The sequence below is a fragment of the Odontesthes bonariensis genome, chromosome 5 (assembly GCF_027942865.1).
Source record: "Odontesthes bonariensis isolate fOdoBon6 chromosome 5, fOdoBon6.hap1, whole genome shotgun sequence".
Classification (NCBI taxonomy): domain Eukaryota; kingdom Metazoa; phylum Chordata; class Actinopteri; order Atheriniformes; family Atherinopsidae; genus Odontesthes; species Odontesthes bonariensis.
Window position 1 is genome coordinate 26,399,537 of NC_134510.1, and position 19,503 is coordinate 26,419,039.

Sequence of the window (19,503 nt, forward strand, 5' to 3'; positions counted from 1 at the left end):
AGCATGTAAATGTGTATTAACTGCAGGCACGCAGCCAGTCTACATTCCAACATTTAATTACTTTAGTAATGGCAGCTTTCTTTCTATAGATATAATTGAAAAAAATGTTGTCTTCTTTGACATCACATGATCTTTTAATCTTTTTTTTTTCTCTGGCCTGCTGTTGCATTCTTCATCTTGCCCTCTTTCTTGTAACTTCTACCATGCATGCCATTCCTTCCTTTGTTTTTTTTCTCTTTTACTTTGCCAACATACATCCAGATTCTCATAGCTGATTTCCATGTCTGTGGCTTTTCTTTTTCTGTTGCCAAATGAGCAGAAACAAATATTGTACGTGGAAACATCCTCTCCTCCCCACTGAAGATGATTTCTTCCTGCCTCACTCAGACTGATCAATGAGACAGATTGACAAGAAACAACAATAGATTATCTTCAGTTTTCAGTCACCACGTCTGCTCCACTAAGCACTTTTCACTGCGACGCATTAACCAGCCCTCAGCACTGATTTGTTGGTTACAGAATCCAGTTGTTCCCGTCGGGCCAGTTGCATTCACAGCGGTGCAGGTGAAAAGAGGAGTGGGAGGGACTGATCAGGGCACAGAGAGAAGGAGGAGAAAGCTAACAGAAACCAAAGATGACTGCGTGAAGCAAAAATGGATTCAACCAAGCCCAACAGGTAAAGTCTGTGATTTTATCCATTAAAAGCACAGTTTAAGAATGAAAAGGAGTACAGTGCTAACGGGGATCAACATGCTGTTTGTTTTCACCATGTTGAGTCACACTCATACTGGAGCTCGGGTCAAGATTTACTGACTCATCTGGGGCATCTGATTTTGTGACAAGGTGTTACGGATCTAATTAAATTAGATTTCAGGTATTGTTACTGAGCGATACAGAATGTGACTGTAAACGGGTATGATATGGTGATGAAAGCACTTACGTCAGACTTTTGATGTTTGACATGAGCAGATTAGTGCAGCACACCTGTTTGCACTATGCGTGTCTTACAGTAACGTCTCAGGCTATAAAAGTATAATTGTGAATATTAGTTACAGTAACTTGGAAAGAATGCCAAAATGCTTTATTATTATATTTTTTTAGGCAGTAAGACTGAGTTAGCTTTGAATAAAAGTAGTACTTCTCTTCTGGCTATGACAGAAAATGGTTAAATAGTTCACTGAGATACAATAGCCTCCTGGGAATAGAGATACATTCTTACTGTAATTTAAATCTACAGCACAACATGCAGTAAGTCGAGTCTTGGAACGAGACTAGGACCGGAACATCTGTGTAACTAGGGCTGGAGCTTTGTGAATCTAATCAGTCAGTTGTCCAGTTATGTCAGTGTCAGTGTGCATATGATGCTCCAGTCTGTAAACCTGCTTCACAATGCTGTATATCTGGTGTGCAAGTTTGACCAAATAGGAGAAAAAGCAAACATGAAGTCCCAGATTACTTCCTCTCTTTCCCATAAGTTGCAGGACATTTTACATTTCATTTTGTTCACTGTTTTGTTTAGCATTACTGTTGAGCTTATTTTGGGTTCAGTTTTCTTATTGACAGTAAAAAAAAGTACCGTACGTTTTGTTTTTTTCTTAGATTACATTAGTGAATCTTGACTTTTTAGGACAGGGCAGTATAAGTAAATAGAATATTTGATATTTCTGCTCCTCAAAACTTCTCCATCTTTGTTTGTATGTTACTGGAAGGTTGCAGCTCCAAAAGCTCACATTTTTAAAAACTTGTGCAGAAATCCTCCAGAAATCCTGGAGGATCTCAATTAAATGGTTTTTGTTCACTTGTCATAAAGCCTTCTTTACCATCTGTACAAACTGTAATTTATAAAAAATGTGCTCACTCGCAAACTTTATCCAGTTTAAATAGTTATTTAATTATGCTAAGTCATTCTGTCATGAATTTTCTAGAACTAAAAGACAGGTTAGACTTCAAATGCTACTTATGACTGGAGCTTGGCATGCAACTTGTGACAATCACACACATAAATGATGAACACCACTTTCTTAAAAGCTTCAACACTCCTATGTGCGTTTGCTCAACCTTTTGAAAATAGAGCTTAGGTAAACACTTAGAAATAATAACCAACCACATGCGTCCCTCTTATATGCCTCCCGCTCGCTATTCTTTACTTGTGAAGCCTTTCCTTGTCTCACATTATTCTCTGCGCCTCTTTTTGACAATAAGTAACCCTGTGTGTTTATCCTCAGCCTTTCCTCAAAAGTGCCGCATGTAAACAACGGAGGGGGAAATGAGTCACCGATGGAAGAAATGCTGCAGAGGCGAGACAGTGTAAATGGGGAGAGGGAAACAGAGACCAGAGAGCCGGATGTTCTCGATGGGACGACAACAGCTGCAGATACAAACAATCACCACAGGGGGTCAGCAGACAAACTCAAGTTCAGCACCATCGGACATCGGGTAAGTGGAGCAAGACAGAAATTAGATGGGAGACGCATTACTAATGACTAGATTTGCTTAAGCACTGTGCTTTAATACTTGTACTTAACTGGAATATTTGTACTTGATGCAGTTCAACACTTCTCTTAGTCTCACTTCAGCACTCATGGCAAGCAAAGACGTTGCACTTGTTTCACTCCACCACATTTTGGTTTAATGTAGAGAATATTTTGTGCTGACTGACAATTCTCAGACAGAGTTTGGCACAAAATGGTGATCCAAGATCCATCCTTGCTTGGAAAGACTAAGCTTTTGGTGAAGTCTCCTTTTATACCCAATCCTGTCTCTCTGTTATTTGAATATTCTATCAACTTTTCTGCTTTTCTCTCCCTCAACATATATGTGTTTATTTATGTATTTATACATATAAATCCACAACTGTCTAACTGTTATTTCCCGTTTGCAGAGGCGGACGAAGCAGAAGGTTGTGACTGACTTTTCAACACTGAGTAAAGGAGCCTTTTCGGGAACTAAATCCAGAGCAGCTCTAAAACAGGTCCTGTTCAACCAGGGAGTGTCTGAGAAGACATCTGAGGTATTATGCTCATCATACTGCATTCTCACAAACCAAGAAACAGATATGGACTTGCCTTTAATTACGTCCGCCCACTCAAACTCTTAAATCGGTGCAGAGCTTTGTTCTGCTCCACTGGCATACTTTTCATGTGACCACAGGTATTCACAAAATGCATTTACTGCTATGGAACAACTGATTTGTTATAAGATCAGATTTTCCTGTTTCACCTCCCTGACACTTTTGTTTTTTCTCTCTGTTTGTGTTTTTTCTAACAACCTGGCAGGAACGAGGTCAGCTGGATTTGTTGAAGCAGGAGCTGGAGACTTACTCGGTGCCGGCCAGTCTGAAATGGATGTGGAAGGAGGAGAGTCAGGGAACCACACTGGAGAACAACTGGACAGATTTAGTTCAATCTTATTCGGTGAGGAACATTATTTTGATCTTTTCTTTATTACTAACAAACTCAACTAAATTAACAAAATAACCATTAATTGATCCTTTTGACAGATGTTCGTGGAGCTAAAGCCAGTTATACTGTTGCTAGTTCCACTGTGAGGTCTTACTCCATCGTTTTACTCATATGACTGGTGCCCAACATCATGATTTGTTGTTCTCTTTGTGGGATTTGCTCAATAGAAAAATGTTGGCTGTCCTTATGTCCTTGTTGTAAAACATGTGCTCAGTATGCACATCTCACACATTCTTACAAATATCTTTTACACACTTCCTTTTCTTTCTCCTCTCTTTTCCCCCCTTCATCTTGATTTCATGGGAAGACAATGTCCAAGACGCAGAAACACCAACAGGAGGCGCTGTGGGAGTTTGTCCACACTGAGCTCAGCTACATCAACAAGCTAAAGATCATCAAAGACGTAAGATGTTACTGTGTGGCGTGTGTCATAGTCTGTTGAGATGTACTTTTTTTAGATTTGTAAAAAAAAGGGATTTTCTACGGGATGTTTAACAAAGCTATGTTTGCCTCTCACAGTTGGTCATTGCTGCTCTCTTCAACCTGCACCAGCAGGGATTTCTCCAGGAGGTCAGTCTGCAAAGAGCTCAGCCTCATACTGACTGGAAAAGCTCAAACCTGCAGCACAATACTCATAACAAGCGAGCCTATTTTTCACTCCTCTGCATATTACTGACATTAACTGTCTGACATCCGCTCAAGATGTGACAAAATACAACACACGAGAGCAAGCGGAACATGTACTGAAGCACAGTATATTTCCACTGAGAAGATGGAAAATATCACAAAGCAGAAAAGTGCAACTTTAACACTATGATTTTTACTTTTTCTTGAAACAGGTGACCCCCGAGCTGCTTTTCTCCCACCTCCCCTCCATCCTCCATGCACATCAGCTGTTCTGGCAGGAGGTGGTTTTTCCAATGTTGCAGGAAGTCCGACAGTCAGGCAAACCCTTTGACCCCATTAGGCTGGAGGCTGGTTGCCTGCAGGTATAACTCACTGTTTGCTAAACACAATGCAAACATGCTCAGGAGTGTTCTTGGCCATCGGTAATAGAACATTGCACTGTAGCTTTCTAAACTTAAAGAATTAGTTTCCATTTGAGTCTGAACATAATGAACATAATGGACATAATGAATGAGATGCAAGTACATTTATCCATTTCAGTACTGAGTAGAGATAGCTTACCTGAGTATTTCCATGTATTTCCATTTATATTTGACAATCATAGATATTAAACCTTTTTATTTTAACAAAGTTCCTTTTCGCATCATTATTTTCATTATTTGCACAAAAATAAAATGCTCTGACTTTGCAAATAACTTGTGAACAGGTCTGAGATGATCTCCAGAGCAATTTGAAAAATACAAAATATTCTGCACGTGATAAAAACGGGTCTTTAGGAAAAAAGAAAGGAAAAGAAAATCCTTCCTGAAAGTAGATCATTCCCCTCACAATTAAAACAGTCGAAAAAATATATATTTGAATATGAAATTGAGCCGCTTGGATTTGTGCAGTTTGCATATTAGATCAGCTGAAATGTCTAATGCACATCTTGTGCAAACATCTGTGTATTAAACTTGGATTGAAAGTAAGTTGTAACTTGTCTTCTTTTTTTTTTTTGCTCACAGTTTCACGATCGCTTCTCTGTCTACCATGAGTATTGCTGGGAGGAGGAAAACAATCTTGAGTTCACACGCATGCAGCTGGAGAGCAACCCATGTTTCCTCACGTTCATTCAGGTACAGCGAAGCAACATCCATGCATACACATGTGAGGATCAAAGTACACAAACTGTAATTCTTTCCCACGCTAACACAATTATTAGCTGAATGGAATTTAGTATGGTGACTAACATCTCAGTTAATGGTGACACTGTGTGGTTTGTGATGCTTTCATAACCTCGTGGGCGGCCTGTGATAGGCGTTTCCTGTCTGGCAAACCACTTACTGCACCAACGTTTTTTCCTAATGATTCAGCCAAAGCAGTTTTCTTGATTTCAAATCTAACTGCAGGACATTTATGGGAAAAGTGATAAGAGGTTTTTGTCTCTCTGTCCTGTCCAGTGGGTAGAGACTCACCATCAGTGTGAACGGATGCGGCTGGGGGATATGCAGGCCAAACCCCATCAGAGGATCACAAAGTACCCCCTGCTGCTAAAAGCTGTCCTCACAAACACCCAGGAGCCTCAAGTGCAGCAGACACTCAGAGGAATGGTGGGAATCTGGCACTGCACACATATTTGTCCTCTTTAAGTGTATATCTGTCTCTCACCAGCCTTTCTTTTATTCCTGCTTCTCTCCAGGTATCCAGTGTGAACAGTTTTTTAGAAAGTATCAATAACTACATGCAGCTGAAGGATGACGAGCTCGCCCTCTCTATCTCAGCTCAGAGAGTGGAGGGATACGAAGTGGAGGGAATAAATGAAGAAATCGACAAGGTAAGAAGCCCTCTTTTGGTGCCTGTCGATTATCCTCATAGTGGTTTTATGTCACTGCAGTTTGTATATTTGGGGTTATTTTGCCTTTACATATAGGTGGATCTGGAGGTGCTTTTGTTGCTCATTTGTTGTCCTCATCATGCTTTTTATATGGTTTTGTGGACTTCTGTATGTCTTGGTGGTTATTTTGTGTTTTTTGCAGGGTTTTTTCTGTCTCTAATTAAAAAACAAATCTCCCAGAAGGTCATACCAGTGGCTTTTAGTATCTTCATGATGATTTTTCATCAATATGTTGTCATTTTAGTTGATTTGTGGTTCTGTGTTTGGTGCTTTTGGTATCATCAACCAACTGTGTAGTTGTTACGTGTGCCTTTGTTACCTGTTGATTGACTTCTAACAAACAACACCAAACAAAGATACTAAGCTAGGACTTCAGCTTCTTGATATAAGAAAAATAATAAACGGACACAATGAAATACGCATTACATGTAGCATAAAAACACAGAGCACAATACAGTACTGTAGTATATGACTTGAAATATTAGGGGATTTTAACGTTTCTTTAATATATTAGAGCTAAGATATAAGCTGTGAAAAAAATATTGAAGAAAAATGTCTGCTGAAATGAACTGATATCATCTGTGATAATGATTACTCATGGTTGACAGCATGTCCGAGACATTTGCAAGTTTGATCTAACATGCCCCATCAGAGGAGTGGGTCGTGAAGTTGTACGAACGCTGCTGCTGGAAGAGAACTTGAAGGTTCGGAACAGGAAGGACAGCAAGGTAAAGCTGGTTCCCTCGGCTGGTGTACTTTTAAATCACTGTCTGCAGAATACATCTTCCAAGGATTCTGTTGATATATTCTTCTGTTTCTTTGCACATGGTGGGATGCAGCTAGAGTTGGTAGCTCTGCTCTTCTCAGACGTGCTTCTTCTGACTAAAATCCAGAAGAAAGGGGAGAGACTGAAGGTGTTTCGACCTCCTCTGGCCCTCGACAGAACGACCTGCATTCCACTTAAAGATGGGTGTGAGTTAAACTCTCTTGCTGATATGATGGAGGACTTTCGGCAACTACGTTGATGTGTAAAGAATGATCCCATACATGTTTTTCTGCCTTTTACAGATTCATTTCTTATAGTAGAAGTAGGTGAGCTGCAGAGCGCTGTGAATGTTCTCATACTTGTAGCCAGCAGCTCAGATTGCTGCTCCACATGGGTCTCCACCATCTGGAAGGCGAAGGTAAAATCTAAAATTCCTACCATTTCTACAATGGTTATGATCCGCTCCAGCTTTGAACCACATTACCGGTGGAGCCTCAGGGGTGACAAATGTTTAAATGTCTCAGTAACTGCCTAAAGGAGTTCTCATGTACAGGATAATAGGATAACCTGTGCAGGAAGAAGATATAAGAAACTCAGATTACTGAAACAAAAGTATTTACTGTAGGGAATTGCAGTTATGGGTGAAATGTGAAAAGTTGACCTCAGTTGACAGAAGGCTATCTGGAACAGGAAATCCCAAACATTAGAGCCATTTTTGCAGCATGTGGGTCAGATTTATAATGTTCAACTCAATTAAAACATATTTCTACTCACTAGAGAAATATGATGATGGTATCTGTTCTTCAAAAAATGTTCACTGGTTTTGTCTCACCATAACTTTGATTATTCTTTTTTATTTTAGATCTAACTTGGTTCATTTTGATGTTTATCTGTTGAAGTCCAGCCTTTGATAAGGAACTAACATTTATGAAGGAATCTTGTTTATTCATCGTATTACATTTTTTCTCCCACATATGATCTCCTATTGAAAAAATAAAAATAAAACTAAGATAACATTCTGGAGCCATCTTTACAATTATAAACTTATAAGCAGCCTCGCAAACTGCAAAGATCCTTCAAAGCGTTTGTTATAAAGAACAAAGATAAGCTGCAGATCTTTATCCCTTTTTGAGGGGTGGAATTTTAACATGAACAATGACAAACTTACATCTATTTTTGGAGAACTCTTCAAATAAAAAATGAAACAACAACAATACTGCACAGCTGCAGATGTTTGCGTAAAGAATGGGTCCGCATAAAAACTGAAAGGCCTCATTCTGGTACCCTTAATGCCAGAAGGTCATTTGAATGTTGTGAGAAGAAATAACAGCATAATGAAGTGGTGATACCTTTACTGTCCCAACCTTTGTTGGAATGTTGTTGAAGCCTGAAAAACAAATATGGATGTATACATTTACAAATTAAATTAAGTTTAAGAGAAAAAACATTGATTTTTATTTAATAAACTATTCAAACTTTATGTCTGATTTAGGCTCATAGGTTCAATTCTCACAAGCAAGAAGGTATAATTTAAAGACTTCATTAATGCGTGTCGCACATTCCTCTCCATATGACTGACTGATTACAAGACTGATGTGTCTTGTAAAATTTAGAGAGAAGGCATGCCGACGATCGGCCTTTTTCCTGAACTCAGAGAAGAAGAGCTTTGTAGGTCCAAGGTGTCTTCAGATGCAGAGTCACTCCATTCACATGTCTGAAGTTTCTGCCGCTGTGCTTAGTGATGCCTCTGATTTGTTTCTATTGTGCCTGGGACAGACACAAGGTTATATTTCGCAACCACAATCGGATACATATCCTCTTTGGCATGAAAGTGCTTTGACTCACTTCTGCTCTTGGTGTAACAGTACACACTCAAACATTCCTCTTTACTGGTGATTTAGTGAGAGAGTAATCACAATACCTATGTGAACCAGAGTTAGAAAAAAAGACATAATGAATCACTTGTTAACACTTTTTTCAAATATGTTACATTGTTAGGAAACACTGAGGAGCCTGAGAGACCAAGAGAACAACAGACTTGAGAATTTGCGAGTTCGCCAGCTGGAGGCCAAACCTGTCACAGAATCCAAGGCAGATGACATGGTGACAGAAGAACAACCTCTCATGCATTCAGGAGCTAATACTTTTTTGAGTGAACACAATGAAGCATTAATAAATACTTGGGGATCTAAAGTGGCAGAACAGTACCAACCCTCAAGTGAGATTTCCACTAAACACAATGGATTACCCTTTAGGAACTCTCAGCGGTGCAACAATAACCATAAAGTAGTGCACAACAGCGCTGCAGGTCAGCAGCCAGAATTCATAGGATATGAACGTTTAGAAATGGGGGTTCAAGGTGGAGATCCAGGTGGAAACCAGTGGCAAGAAGAAGACAAAATTGTTGAGACTAAGATAACAAACAAGCAAAGCAAGATGCGGAACCACAGGGTGCAACCTCTCCCTGATCTGAATCATTTCACTCACAACACAGCCGCAGATCCAATAAGACACAACAGAACTGGGCCACACAGTTTTCCACTGGATGGATTACCAGATGTAGACTACCCAACAGATGAAGAGAGCACTTCGCAACTTCATTACCAGCCGGCAGTCTCCAAAGAGAGGTTTTTATGGCCGCAGGTAAAAAGAGAACCGTCAACAAGGAGAGATTCAGATTTGCAGTCTGTGAACCAGGACACCAGGAGGGACTCCTGCTCCAGTCAGTCTGTAGACATGGAGTCTTCAGTTGACGCTTGGAGCTTCTCAAAAGATTTAAAATCACCCAGGCTACGAAAGAGGAGGCCAGTCAGCATAAATCAGGGATCCTTTACTCAGAAGTCTCAGCAGTTATTTGGGAACACAGGAAAGACTGTTTCTAACAGCTCCTCTAATTCAGACTCAGACAGCAACCCAAATTTTAAGAGAAACTCTCTTCCTGCTGCCTTTGGCACAGATTCCCACAGAGTGCTTAAACTGGGTTCTCTTCAGCAGAACCAAAACATGTTTCAGGAGATGCACCACAAATTCTCAGCTGATTCCCAAATCTTTTCTGAATCCGAGCTGCCAGATCTGAGCAAACCAAAGACTCAGAGGAGTTCCTCAATTCCCAACATCATTATTGAAGGGGGGCATGGGCTACATGGACATTCCAATAACTTCCACACATCGCTCCAAGCTGTGGACAAATCCAGCAAAGGATGTAGTGGTGAGCTAGAGGATAAGCCCCTCAACTCACCACTGGAGGGCTTTTTGGAAAAAGCCAAGGAGAGAGTGAGGGTCAAAGGTGAAATGAAAAGAGACAAAAATGCAAGGATAGCTCATGTGAGGTCAAGGTATCTTCCTCACCCACCTTTATTTAACCCCACACCTTCACCCACATCCAGTGATGGAGACAGAGACACAGAGTTTGAGGAGGTGGCACTGAGGAGACACCAAGCCCCGTCAGTGAGTAAAGGATGGAAGGAGCAGCTGGTGGATGGAGATGAAGATGATAAGATGAGCAGGTTAGTATGATAGGTTGCTCTTTACTTTCACACATCATACACAAAATCCTTTTGATGATCAATATATTTATATTAGTTTATGGTTTTGAATGAAAACACTTTTGCTCGTGCTTGGTAGGAAATACAAGAGAGCCACGGTGGTACTAACAACAAATGATAAACTGTACCAGTATTGACAAAATCATGATATCAAAAGAATGACATTTCAACAGCGTGTTGACTCAGCTGATGAGACCAAAACATTATTGAATGGATATTGTGGTTTTTGCACAGATTTTACACTTCCTTAGTTCCTGTTTTGAGTGTTTTTCAATCACCAAAAAAGGAGAAAAAATAACTCAAAGAACAAAGATGTAGAATTAGTCAGGTCGCAGTGTATTTTTTTCAAGTTTTTCAAGTTGCGATAACATCCTTATGATCTATGCTTCTGGGCAACATAATGATGAAAATGACAGCCCAAGGTTGGGTTTGGCATAAAAAAAGAAACAAAAGCCATTTCTCAATGGTTTACAGAGCATTATTCATTCTGTAAGGGACACACAGGTTGAATATGAGGAGCACAGTGAGCGTGAGTGTGTGTGTGTGTGTGTGTGTGTGTGTGTGTGTGTGTGTGTGTGTGTGTGTGTGTGTGTGTGTGTGTGTGTGTTGCAGAGGGGGTGGTTCACATGGGAGTAGGCGTGTGTGCGTGCGTAAAGGTGTGTGTGCGTAAAGGTGTGGACTCACCGGTGACACAGATGTGAGAGAGTCAGGGTTTGGAGTAGCCGTAATTTTGTTGACTGCCACGCCACGCTACGTTACTCATTCATTCATTCATCACCCTTTGTATCCGTTTAATCCGCTGGTTTTCATCTTTACATTAATCCATCTTTGCTGCGCTGTGATAACTCAGTGCGGTTTGTTTATAATAAATGCAACAAAAGCATATTTTGGATCTCAGCGTGTCTCTTGCCATAAACCAGTAGCGCGTCACATATAAAGGAACCTGAGGACCCAACCTTATACTCTGAGCGGCTAAAAGGTTTGTGTTGGAAGCCGCAACACATTCACTAAAGAGGCCACCAAGTACAACTCTTACTAAAATTTAGGTCGCTTTTGTGCTTTCTGTTGCACCAACTTTAGTAGTCGGGAGACAATAGTTTGAAATATAAAATATGTGCCACCGCCTTCTTGTTATGAGGCTGTTTGTAACTCTCTTGATCACAAAGAGATAAACAAATGTTAATGCTTGCTGGAGTCTTTCAGATCTCATTCTGTCCTGGAGATGATTACGTGAAGACTTACTGTATAATTCTCCTAAGTGTGTCTTATTAGTGCAATATTTTCCAGTTTAGTCTCACAGTTGTGGAGCATAATCTGAGGATGATTTTTCATCTTGAGGTTATAAACCACTGCCTCAAGTTATAGGGTTAAAGTATGACCAAAATATACACCCAACATAAGAACAATTGAATATTGATCATCTCATGCATGAAATACACATCTTTCAGAAGAGCAATTATTGAACTAATTTTAGCTTTAGTTCACCAATTTCCGCTTCATGCCCTCAAATCTCATGCTAACTGTGCATCTTTGTCCTGGAGCCTTGCCGGCTCCTCTGCGAGCCGACTGCAACCAAGATTAATCCCAAGTCTTCTTCTTCAAACTGTATGACTTCAAGTCCCCTTTGATACAAATCAAGCTTTTATCTTTGTTATTACGTACGTTATATGTTTTTTTCTACATGCTACTACACATATGAGCAAAATCAGCCATCGAATCTTAGGCTGGGGTTTTCTGCTTTGAATCCACAGAGCACCACCTACAGTCTCAGAAAGATGAGGTCAGACAGCCGTTGATGCAGCTCTATTTTGTACGCGAATGGAAAGAAAAAAAACCGGACACACTGCACACTATAAAAAGCCATGAATTGACAATATTATAATTTCTTTTTTTGTTTCCATCTTTTAATAATAATCTGGTCCTGGCTGAGCTTAAGCGTCTCTCCAGATTTGGTATGACATCAGCAGTCTAAATCTTTACTCTTTAAGGAGGAAACACAGTAACCAGTGACCTCCTAAAAGCCACAATTCAACATAAATCAGTTCATGGTACTGCTTGAGTTTGATGGCCGATAAGTTGTTGATTATCTAATGCACACTACACTTGTTATGACCCAGCATAAAAACACTTATATGCTGGGTCATTGTGCAACACAATTTAAGTGCATAAAATAGGACAACTACTAGAGTAAGCTGGCTGCTTATGACAAGTGACAGGTTCAGATTCTCTGAACGTTGGAACAAGCAGATAATCCACATTTCAGCTTTTTATGAATTTGACATCACAGTACAGATTTTATTTTGCATATACTCTGGGCATTTTTCTATATTCTGGCAACATGCACGTATCTTTTCCTGTATTTGGATTTTTTTTATTTCAAACAGTCAAATCTTTGGTATTGAAATGAATCGTCATTGATCAGTTTGGCTGGTAATGGATAGTTTGTTCTGTGAGAAAGGAAACTGCCGTGACATAGATCATTTTATCACGTCAAATCAACATTTTCAGTACACACTCAACATTATAATTTTCTGAAAACACTGACAAACATGCGGGGGAAGTCAGTTACTTACTAAGCCGCGTGTTGTACCTCTGAAATGGAAATAAAAGGTTTTAAGGGGACGGTTTTCATGAAGTTTACCAGAAAGACCTCAGGTTTTAGGAGGCTGTTTTAAACTAAACCTTAGGTCTAAATGGGTTGATTTAATTTTATTCCTTTTGTGTGCAGTTTGCATGTTCTCCCTGTGCATGTCAGGGTTCACGGCAGTTACTCCAGGTTCCTGCTATGAGCAAAAAACATGCATGTTTGGTTGATAGGTGATTCCAAACTGATCGTAAGAGTAAGTGTGAGCATGCATGGCGGTTTGTCTCTGTGTTGGTCCTGTGATTAACTGGTGACCTGTTCAGGAAGTAATCTGCCTCTCACTCAGTGACAGTTGTAGAAAATGGATGGATGAAATCTAAACTTTTGTATTTTTAAAAGCTTTGACTGCTCCATTAGCTAGAGTATGTTCTTGTGTTGATCGGTGTGCATTTATACCAGCCAGCACAATTCTGAAGTATTTTCACGTTGCTTGAGTATTTCCATGTTCTTCTAGTTCACACTTCTAGTCAAAATATCATCCATCACCAATTTGATTTGAATGATTGTTTAGTTACTGACAAAAGTCAATATGAATCATTCAAAAATATATGATATAAACAAAGAATAAGAACAAACAACAAAAGAAAGTTACGTGTATTTTTTTTTACAGTTTAGGACCTCATTGATATAAAGATAGTTCACATTGTTCCTGCTAAGATTTAAATAAAAGAAATTTAAAGACAAAGCAAATTTACTGATATTGCACAACTCAACAACACAGTGGTTGAAAAATACTTGAAGAAAACAATTTATTAATAACATTGAATGCAATTAAGATCTAATATAAAAGAAGGCAGATTTGTAGCAAATGTGTTTATCTTTGACTCTGGAGGCAGAAAGCAATGTTCCAAATGAACTAAGATGTCGAGATGGTCCGTAGTGTCCTATAAGGTCTAAACCATTTGAAGCTTTACAAACCAACAGCAGTACTTTACAATCAACTCTGTGATCAACAGGAAGCCGGTGTAGAGATGAGGGACATGAACCAACACCAGGTGCAATATGTATGAGCACATTCAGAAAGTATGTGGGAGTACATGTGCATTAAAGCATATTTCCGCGCTTATTTTTACGTACTTTTATTAAGGTAAAATTCGAATACAGGACTTGTTTTTCTATATTTTTCCATTGTATAAAGAACTGTACAATCACCCAACAGATCAATAGTACTTTTTGTGCTGCTGCTGTACGTTACGGTTATTTCTTTCTATTTTTGTTCTTGTTTTCCTTGAGTCTTTTTATTTCACCCATCTATAATAATGACATTAAAATGCACCACCTACACTTCTCAGAAGAGGGGAAACAAGTGACAGTAAATGTAGAAGAATGTTCAGTTTTGACCTTCTTTCTCCAACTCTTCTTCTTTTAGTACCTTTTCTGTGGAGGGTGTAAACGTGGACTGGCCAGGCTGGTGTTTTGATGTTGATGATGTCATGGATCACTTGATACCTCGAGATGAAGGACTCCTGGAGGGAATCAACAGATCTTTGGCCAACTTTGGTGTCAACGATCTTTCGGAGCAAGAGGACGGGGAGTGTAGTCAGGTGTAGGTCAGCAGTCACCGTGCTGAATGTCAGAAATCTGTGGTTTATTATGTTATTTTAAGTCTGAAGTCTGTGAATTTCAGATCAACAGACTGAAAAGGAAAAAAAAAACTTTTTTTGGAGAAGCAAAGGCACGTAAAAGTGGAAATAGAGCTTTGCAAACAGAAAAAGCAGTAATATTTGCACAAATGGTCTGGAATGCATAACAAAAATATTCATGGTCTGGTTTTATAAGTAAGAATTAACCTGTAATCAATGTAAAGTAATGTAATATATTTAGAGTCATATTTTGTAGTTACATATTAAATGTTGCATTTTTTTATGTTAGTTTTTTTTTTATTTATATGAAAAGTGACGAGTTATTCTGACTGTATATAATAAATCAAACCAAATTTATTTCAGTCAAGTGCGCTTTATTTGTGAAACATTTTGTTCCCATCATACAAACAAATCCTCACGGGGAGCAATAAAGAATATTTACAGCTGCAATCAAATATAATTAGTTTGAATTTCATCATAGTTCTCTTAAAACAATTACTGCTACAACTTCTGCTCGAATTAAATATTTACAAACATGTGCAAATAAAGTCTCCCAATATTCTGCAAGCAGTCAAAAAATGTCACTTCAGTTGTGAATTTTTCCTGCAGTTCTCCGACATTCATGCGTCTTCAGTCTTTCCCTCTGTTCCTTTCTCTCTCCTCCCGCTCATTGGAGATGGTATGAACAATTGTCTCCAGCGCAGGGTACTGAAAGATTCTTTTTCTCTGTGGAGAAGAGATGCACATAATTATTAAAAGTAACACTGCAAGATCTGATCTATGAAAGTGCATTTATTCTTTCCTTTTGTTTTTAATTGTTGACAAAGTAAATTCGATCCAGCATTTTCTAATTCAAGTGTTTCAATTTTTTTATTTTTTTTTACCCTTTGGTGATTTTTGTACATCTGAGCCAGGATCAGCAGCAGAATGACGAGGAGAAAGCTGAGGCCGATCACGGTGCCCTTGTTACTTGAGAAACCTGACTTTTGTCCACTATGACCACCTGCAAGGAAACAACCAAAATATTGTCAGAAGCATGCGTGACATTTTCCAAGGGCAAGAATCCAGTGTAGCAGTGGTGTAGATTTATTTGTGGCATATTTTACAGCAGAAAAAATACTTACTCATCATTGGAACCTGGTACGTTACATTCCCCAAAATGCCGTCTTTCCCATTGTAACGGCACGTCCATTCACCCCAGTTATTGTTTAACACAACAGTCTGCCCCTTCTGGACGGGCTCAACTGACTCAGTGCCATTGAGGTCGTACGTGACACGAACCCACTCATATTCGGTGACCGCGCTTGCGTCGCTCACTTGGCAGGTCAGCATCACGGAGTCTTTCTTCTTTGTTTGGACAACTGAGAAAAAAATTAAGAAGAAGATAAATGTAGGACCAAAACAATGATGATTTTGTGCATTTTTCAGCAAGCTGAGGTTGTAGAAACTTACTCTGAGCAACGACAAGCTGCATTGTGCGAGTCAGTCTTTGTCCTCTTATAGTCCCAGCACATCTATATTTGCCCTGACTGTCCAACACAACCTCCTGAATCCTGAAAGAGTTACCAGCGGTGATCAAAGAAGGACGATCGTTCTTGAGAGTACGTGGATTCTCATTCTCAAGTTTCTCCCAGACTGTCTTTATGGGCCTTAAACCAGGTGAGAAAACGCAGGGGAGAGCGAATGCAGATCCCAACGCAGCATACAACTTGGTATCGTCTTTGGGTGGTTGGATGATTCCTAAGAGGGGAAGTAAATGTTAAAAGTTCTGAGATATAATCTACCAGTTCACCTCTAAACAACATTTAGTTTCCCAGCTCAGTATCTCACCTCTCACAGTTAGAGTTGCTGAGGCTCGCCTCTCGTTTTTGTGGTTCAAGACGCAGGTCCAGTTTCCTGTCATTCGCTCAGTCGCCCTTTCTATTACAACGCTTCCAACTCCGTTTGTGATGACTCCAGTCGAAGGAACGAACATTTTGTCGTTCAACATCCACTGCACAGAAGCCTCTTTAGGCCAAGGTGTCAAAGTGCAAGAGACTGACACCTTATTTCCCCATATGGCATCCGATGGAGAGGCCCACACTGTGAGGAATCACGAGATGAATTGTGTTCATTTACAGTATCACAGCTCATCTTTGATAGAAATGTACACTATAGTCAAATAATGATGTCTATAGTTGGTATTTCATAAAAATGACTGCAAGTATTGTAATCAGGTCACATTTGAGAAGAAATTAACATATAAACTAAATTAATTTTATACAATGATTAAATCAAACAAAAACAATTTTTAAAAACTTAAAAGTCTTGATTATCGTTCAAGAGTTGTCCATTCAATCCGTGCACTACAATTCCCAATTGATTTTTCTATTTTGATTTGAAAAATTCCAGCAGTGGCAGAAATTCAAGGGAGCCCAATAAAAAGAGTTTTTTACCTTTAATTATTCTGAGCATGACTTGGTTGACGGCAACATGGTTTCCATATTCAATTCTGCAAGTATAAAGTCCTCCATCCTCCTCTGTTACACCGCTGATTTGCAGGCTGTAATCACCTCGGTCGAACTGGGAGTGCGGGCACTGCACACGCTGGTTGTCCTTCTGTGACCAGCTTGAACCCCAGTACTGCAGACCGCTTCTTTGCTTTCTCCAAACAGTGCTGTGGACGAGAGGTATCACAACAACCAACTCAATGAGGATGGATATCTTGGTGTTTAGGGTTGGACAGAGAAGCTGAAGTGGAGAGTGGCTTAGAGAAGTGAGTCAAGTGAATTACCACTCACCCTTTGTTGTTTTTGTTCCAGATGATGGCAGCAGGATTACACAACCTAAAGCTGCATTTACAGGGTAGAACAACCTGAGAGCCCGCTTCCACCAGCACCTCAGCGGTCTCACATCGAGCTGCTCGAGAGAAAACACATAAAATCAATGTCTGTCAAAGAAACACAACGAAACTGACATATGTACATTTTACTTCAAATATGTGTTAAAAGTTGTAAATCAGTAAAATACCTGTCACGAGAAAGGTAAACAACCCAAAGATGATCCCCTCCAACAACATTATTTTGCTGCTTCAGTTTTCTTACGACTCTAAAAACAAATCCTCAAACTTCCCCTCGCATTAATCTTTTATCCTCTTACAGAAGTCTGTCGTTCTCTTTACGCGAGGTTCTGTCTGATGTGTTTTTGTGGAAATGAGTGAGGAGGCATACATATATATATGAGCCCGTGGGTGATAACGGAGGCGGAGTGTTAGGTAGTTCCTCTGTTGATCATGTGACTTCAGCTACAAGCCGCACTTTGATGCGGGCTGACTTTGTCAGCCTGGAAACTGTAAGACAGAGATGTAAACAGGGAGCCCCACTTCCTCCCACGGATTCTCTCTACCTTTTTCTGTTTCCTTCTTCTTCTAAGCCGCATATTCTCTGTAATTGACAGTATGTGATCATATTCAGTTTGCAAGCAGATAAAGCAAACAGAAGATAAAGGCACAGCATTGAAATATGCTCAAAATGACATAATAGGTACATAAACCCTTATAGTAGATTTGCTTCTTAGCCAAATTAACAGTGACCTGCATTATCATTTTCTCTATAAACCGCAGTGAGTGTTTATTTTTGTTTACAAATATCATTTGTTGTTTTGAAACCACGGTGTCAAAACTGCACTCCGTCACTACTCCGTCACTGCCAGTCATCTACGTTTACAACCACTGGTTAACGTAGCTAACTCAGATTGGCAGCAGCCACCGCCTGAGAATAAGGGCTGTTTGAGATGCGGTATCTGGCTCTTATGGATATTCATGAAAGTGAATCATCCCCTCCATTCTCATTCTTTACTTTCCTTTTCGTCAATTCTTACACGCCTGTCACAGCAGAAGAAACAGGCCTACACTGGCAAGAAAATGTTTGTTTTAACACCTCATTTTTCACCATTTTTTGGTCTACGTCAATCAAAAGGAAGGAAGTTGATTGCATGGGTTGATTGTAAATAATACCTATTCCTTTTTATTATCCCCACAAGACTATATATGATAATATATACTGCCAGGACCAAAAGAAAAGTCACCACCTGGATTTAAAGAAACAAACAATCTGGGGTTGCTTCAGTTGGTCAGGTTTAGCTACTTTATGTTCCAGAGCAGTACATAGTTAAACTGAAGGAGAAGATTTCCCAGGATGACAATGCCAGGATATATCGAGCTGAACCAATGAAAGAGTGGTTTATGGAGCATGGGATGTCAGTCCACACCTCAATGTGCTGGAGAAGACTTTACACACACCTGACTTTGCCATAATGAATACAGGATCTTGGCAAAAAAAAATAATGCAGTTCTGGATTGAAATGAATTTTATGACTGTGAATAAGTTTATCCAAACAAAATTGTTTTAAATCTGGCAGCATAGCTGCAAGCGGTGAAGAAGGGGCTCAGTTGAACAAGGCTCAGTCATCATGACAATATGTTCTAGGCTTGTTAAAGTTACTATGCAATGAAGTTTAATGTTCAATGATGTTATATGATATGTGTTGTAGTAGGTTATACATCAGTATCTGACCAATCAATGACCAAAAAGCAGATTTGTAGGTGTACTTAAAGGTGGTCAATTCCTAAATGCTGAGAACTTATCCTGCACATGGGGTTGTATACTAATCAAATGCTTCATGAAAATTTTTATTTCAACAGAGCTGAAGCAGAATGGTGGGAGATCAGGCCGCTGAAGCAGACCTTTGGAGAAAACTGGGCTTGTCGTGCCTGAAGATCCTCTGTGTCAATTAGGAAGAGGATTGGAAAGAACTGAGCTTTGAACTGAGCTTGATCCAAGCAATCCCTCTGCGAGGCTCACAGTTAAAAAGTTACTCACACACACACAAACTCTTACTTCTACCCCTTGATGGTATGGGACATGAGGCACAGGCCTGAAGTTTGGTGAAAAGAAGCAGAGGACCGTCTCCAGTGAGCGAGCCAGATCACAAAACTTTTTTTTTTTTTTCCAGTTCTAGATGCTG

At 39.6% G+C, this 19,503-nt stretch overlaps 2 protein-coding genes across 2 annotated transcripts; one reads left to right on the forward strand and one right to left on the reverse strand.

Annotated features, from left to right (window-relative positions):
• The first annotated feature begins 569 nt into the window (after positions 1-569).
• On the forward strand, positions 570-15,154 carry plekhg6 (pleckstrin homology domain containing, family G (with RhoGef domain) member 6). Its single transcript, XM_075465792.1, has 15 exons — positions 570-676; positions 2,226-2,436; positions 2,882-3,010; positions 3,276-3,413; positions 3,769-3,864; positions 3,981-4,031; positions 4,301-4,450; positions 5,093-5,203; positions 5,528-5,677; positions 5,767-5,901; positions 6,570-6,689; positions 6,801-6,933; positions 7,030-7,145; positions 8,726-10,233; positions 14,286-15,154. The coding sequence occupies exons 1-15, from the start codon at positions 654-656 to the stop codon at positions 14,464-14,466; spliced, it is 3,252 nt and encodes a 1,083-aa protein (XP_075321907.1). The 5' UTR covers positions 570-653; the 3' UTR covers positions 14,467-15,154.
• lag3 (lymphocyte activating 3) lies at positions 14,865-17,685 on the reverse strand. Its single transcript, XM_075465793.1, has 8 exons — positions 17,509-17,685; positions 17,280-17,397; positions 16,935-17,155; positions 16,330-16,581; positions 15,952-16,239; positions 15,624-15,860; positions 15,384-15,502; positions 14,865-15,225 (listed from the first exon to the last, which is right to left on the reverse strand). The coding sequence occupies exons 1-8, from the start codon at positions 17,555-17,557 to the stop codon at positions 15,130-15,132; spliced, it is 1,380 nt and encodes a 459-aa protein (XP_075321908.1). The 5' UTR covers positions 17,558-17,685; the 3' UTR covers positions 14,865-15,129.
• Positions 17,686-19,503: the final 1,818 nt, after the last annotated feature.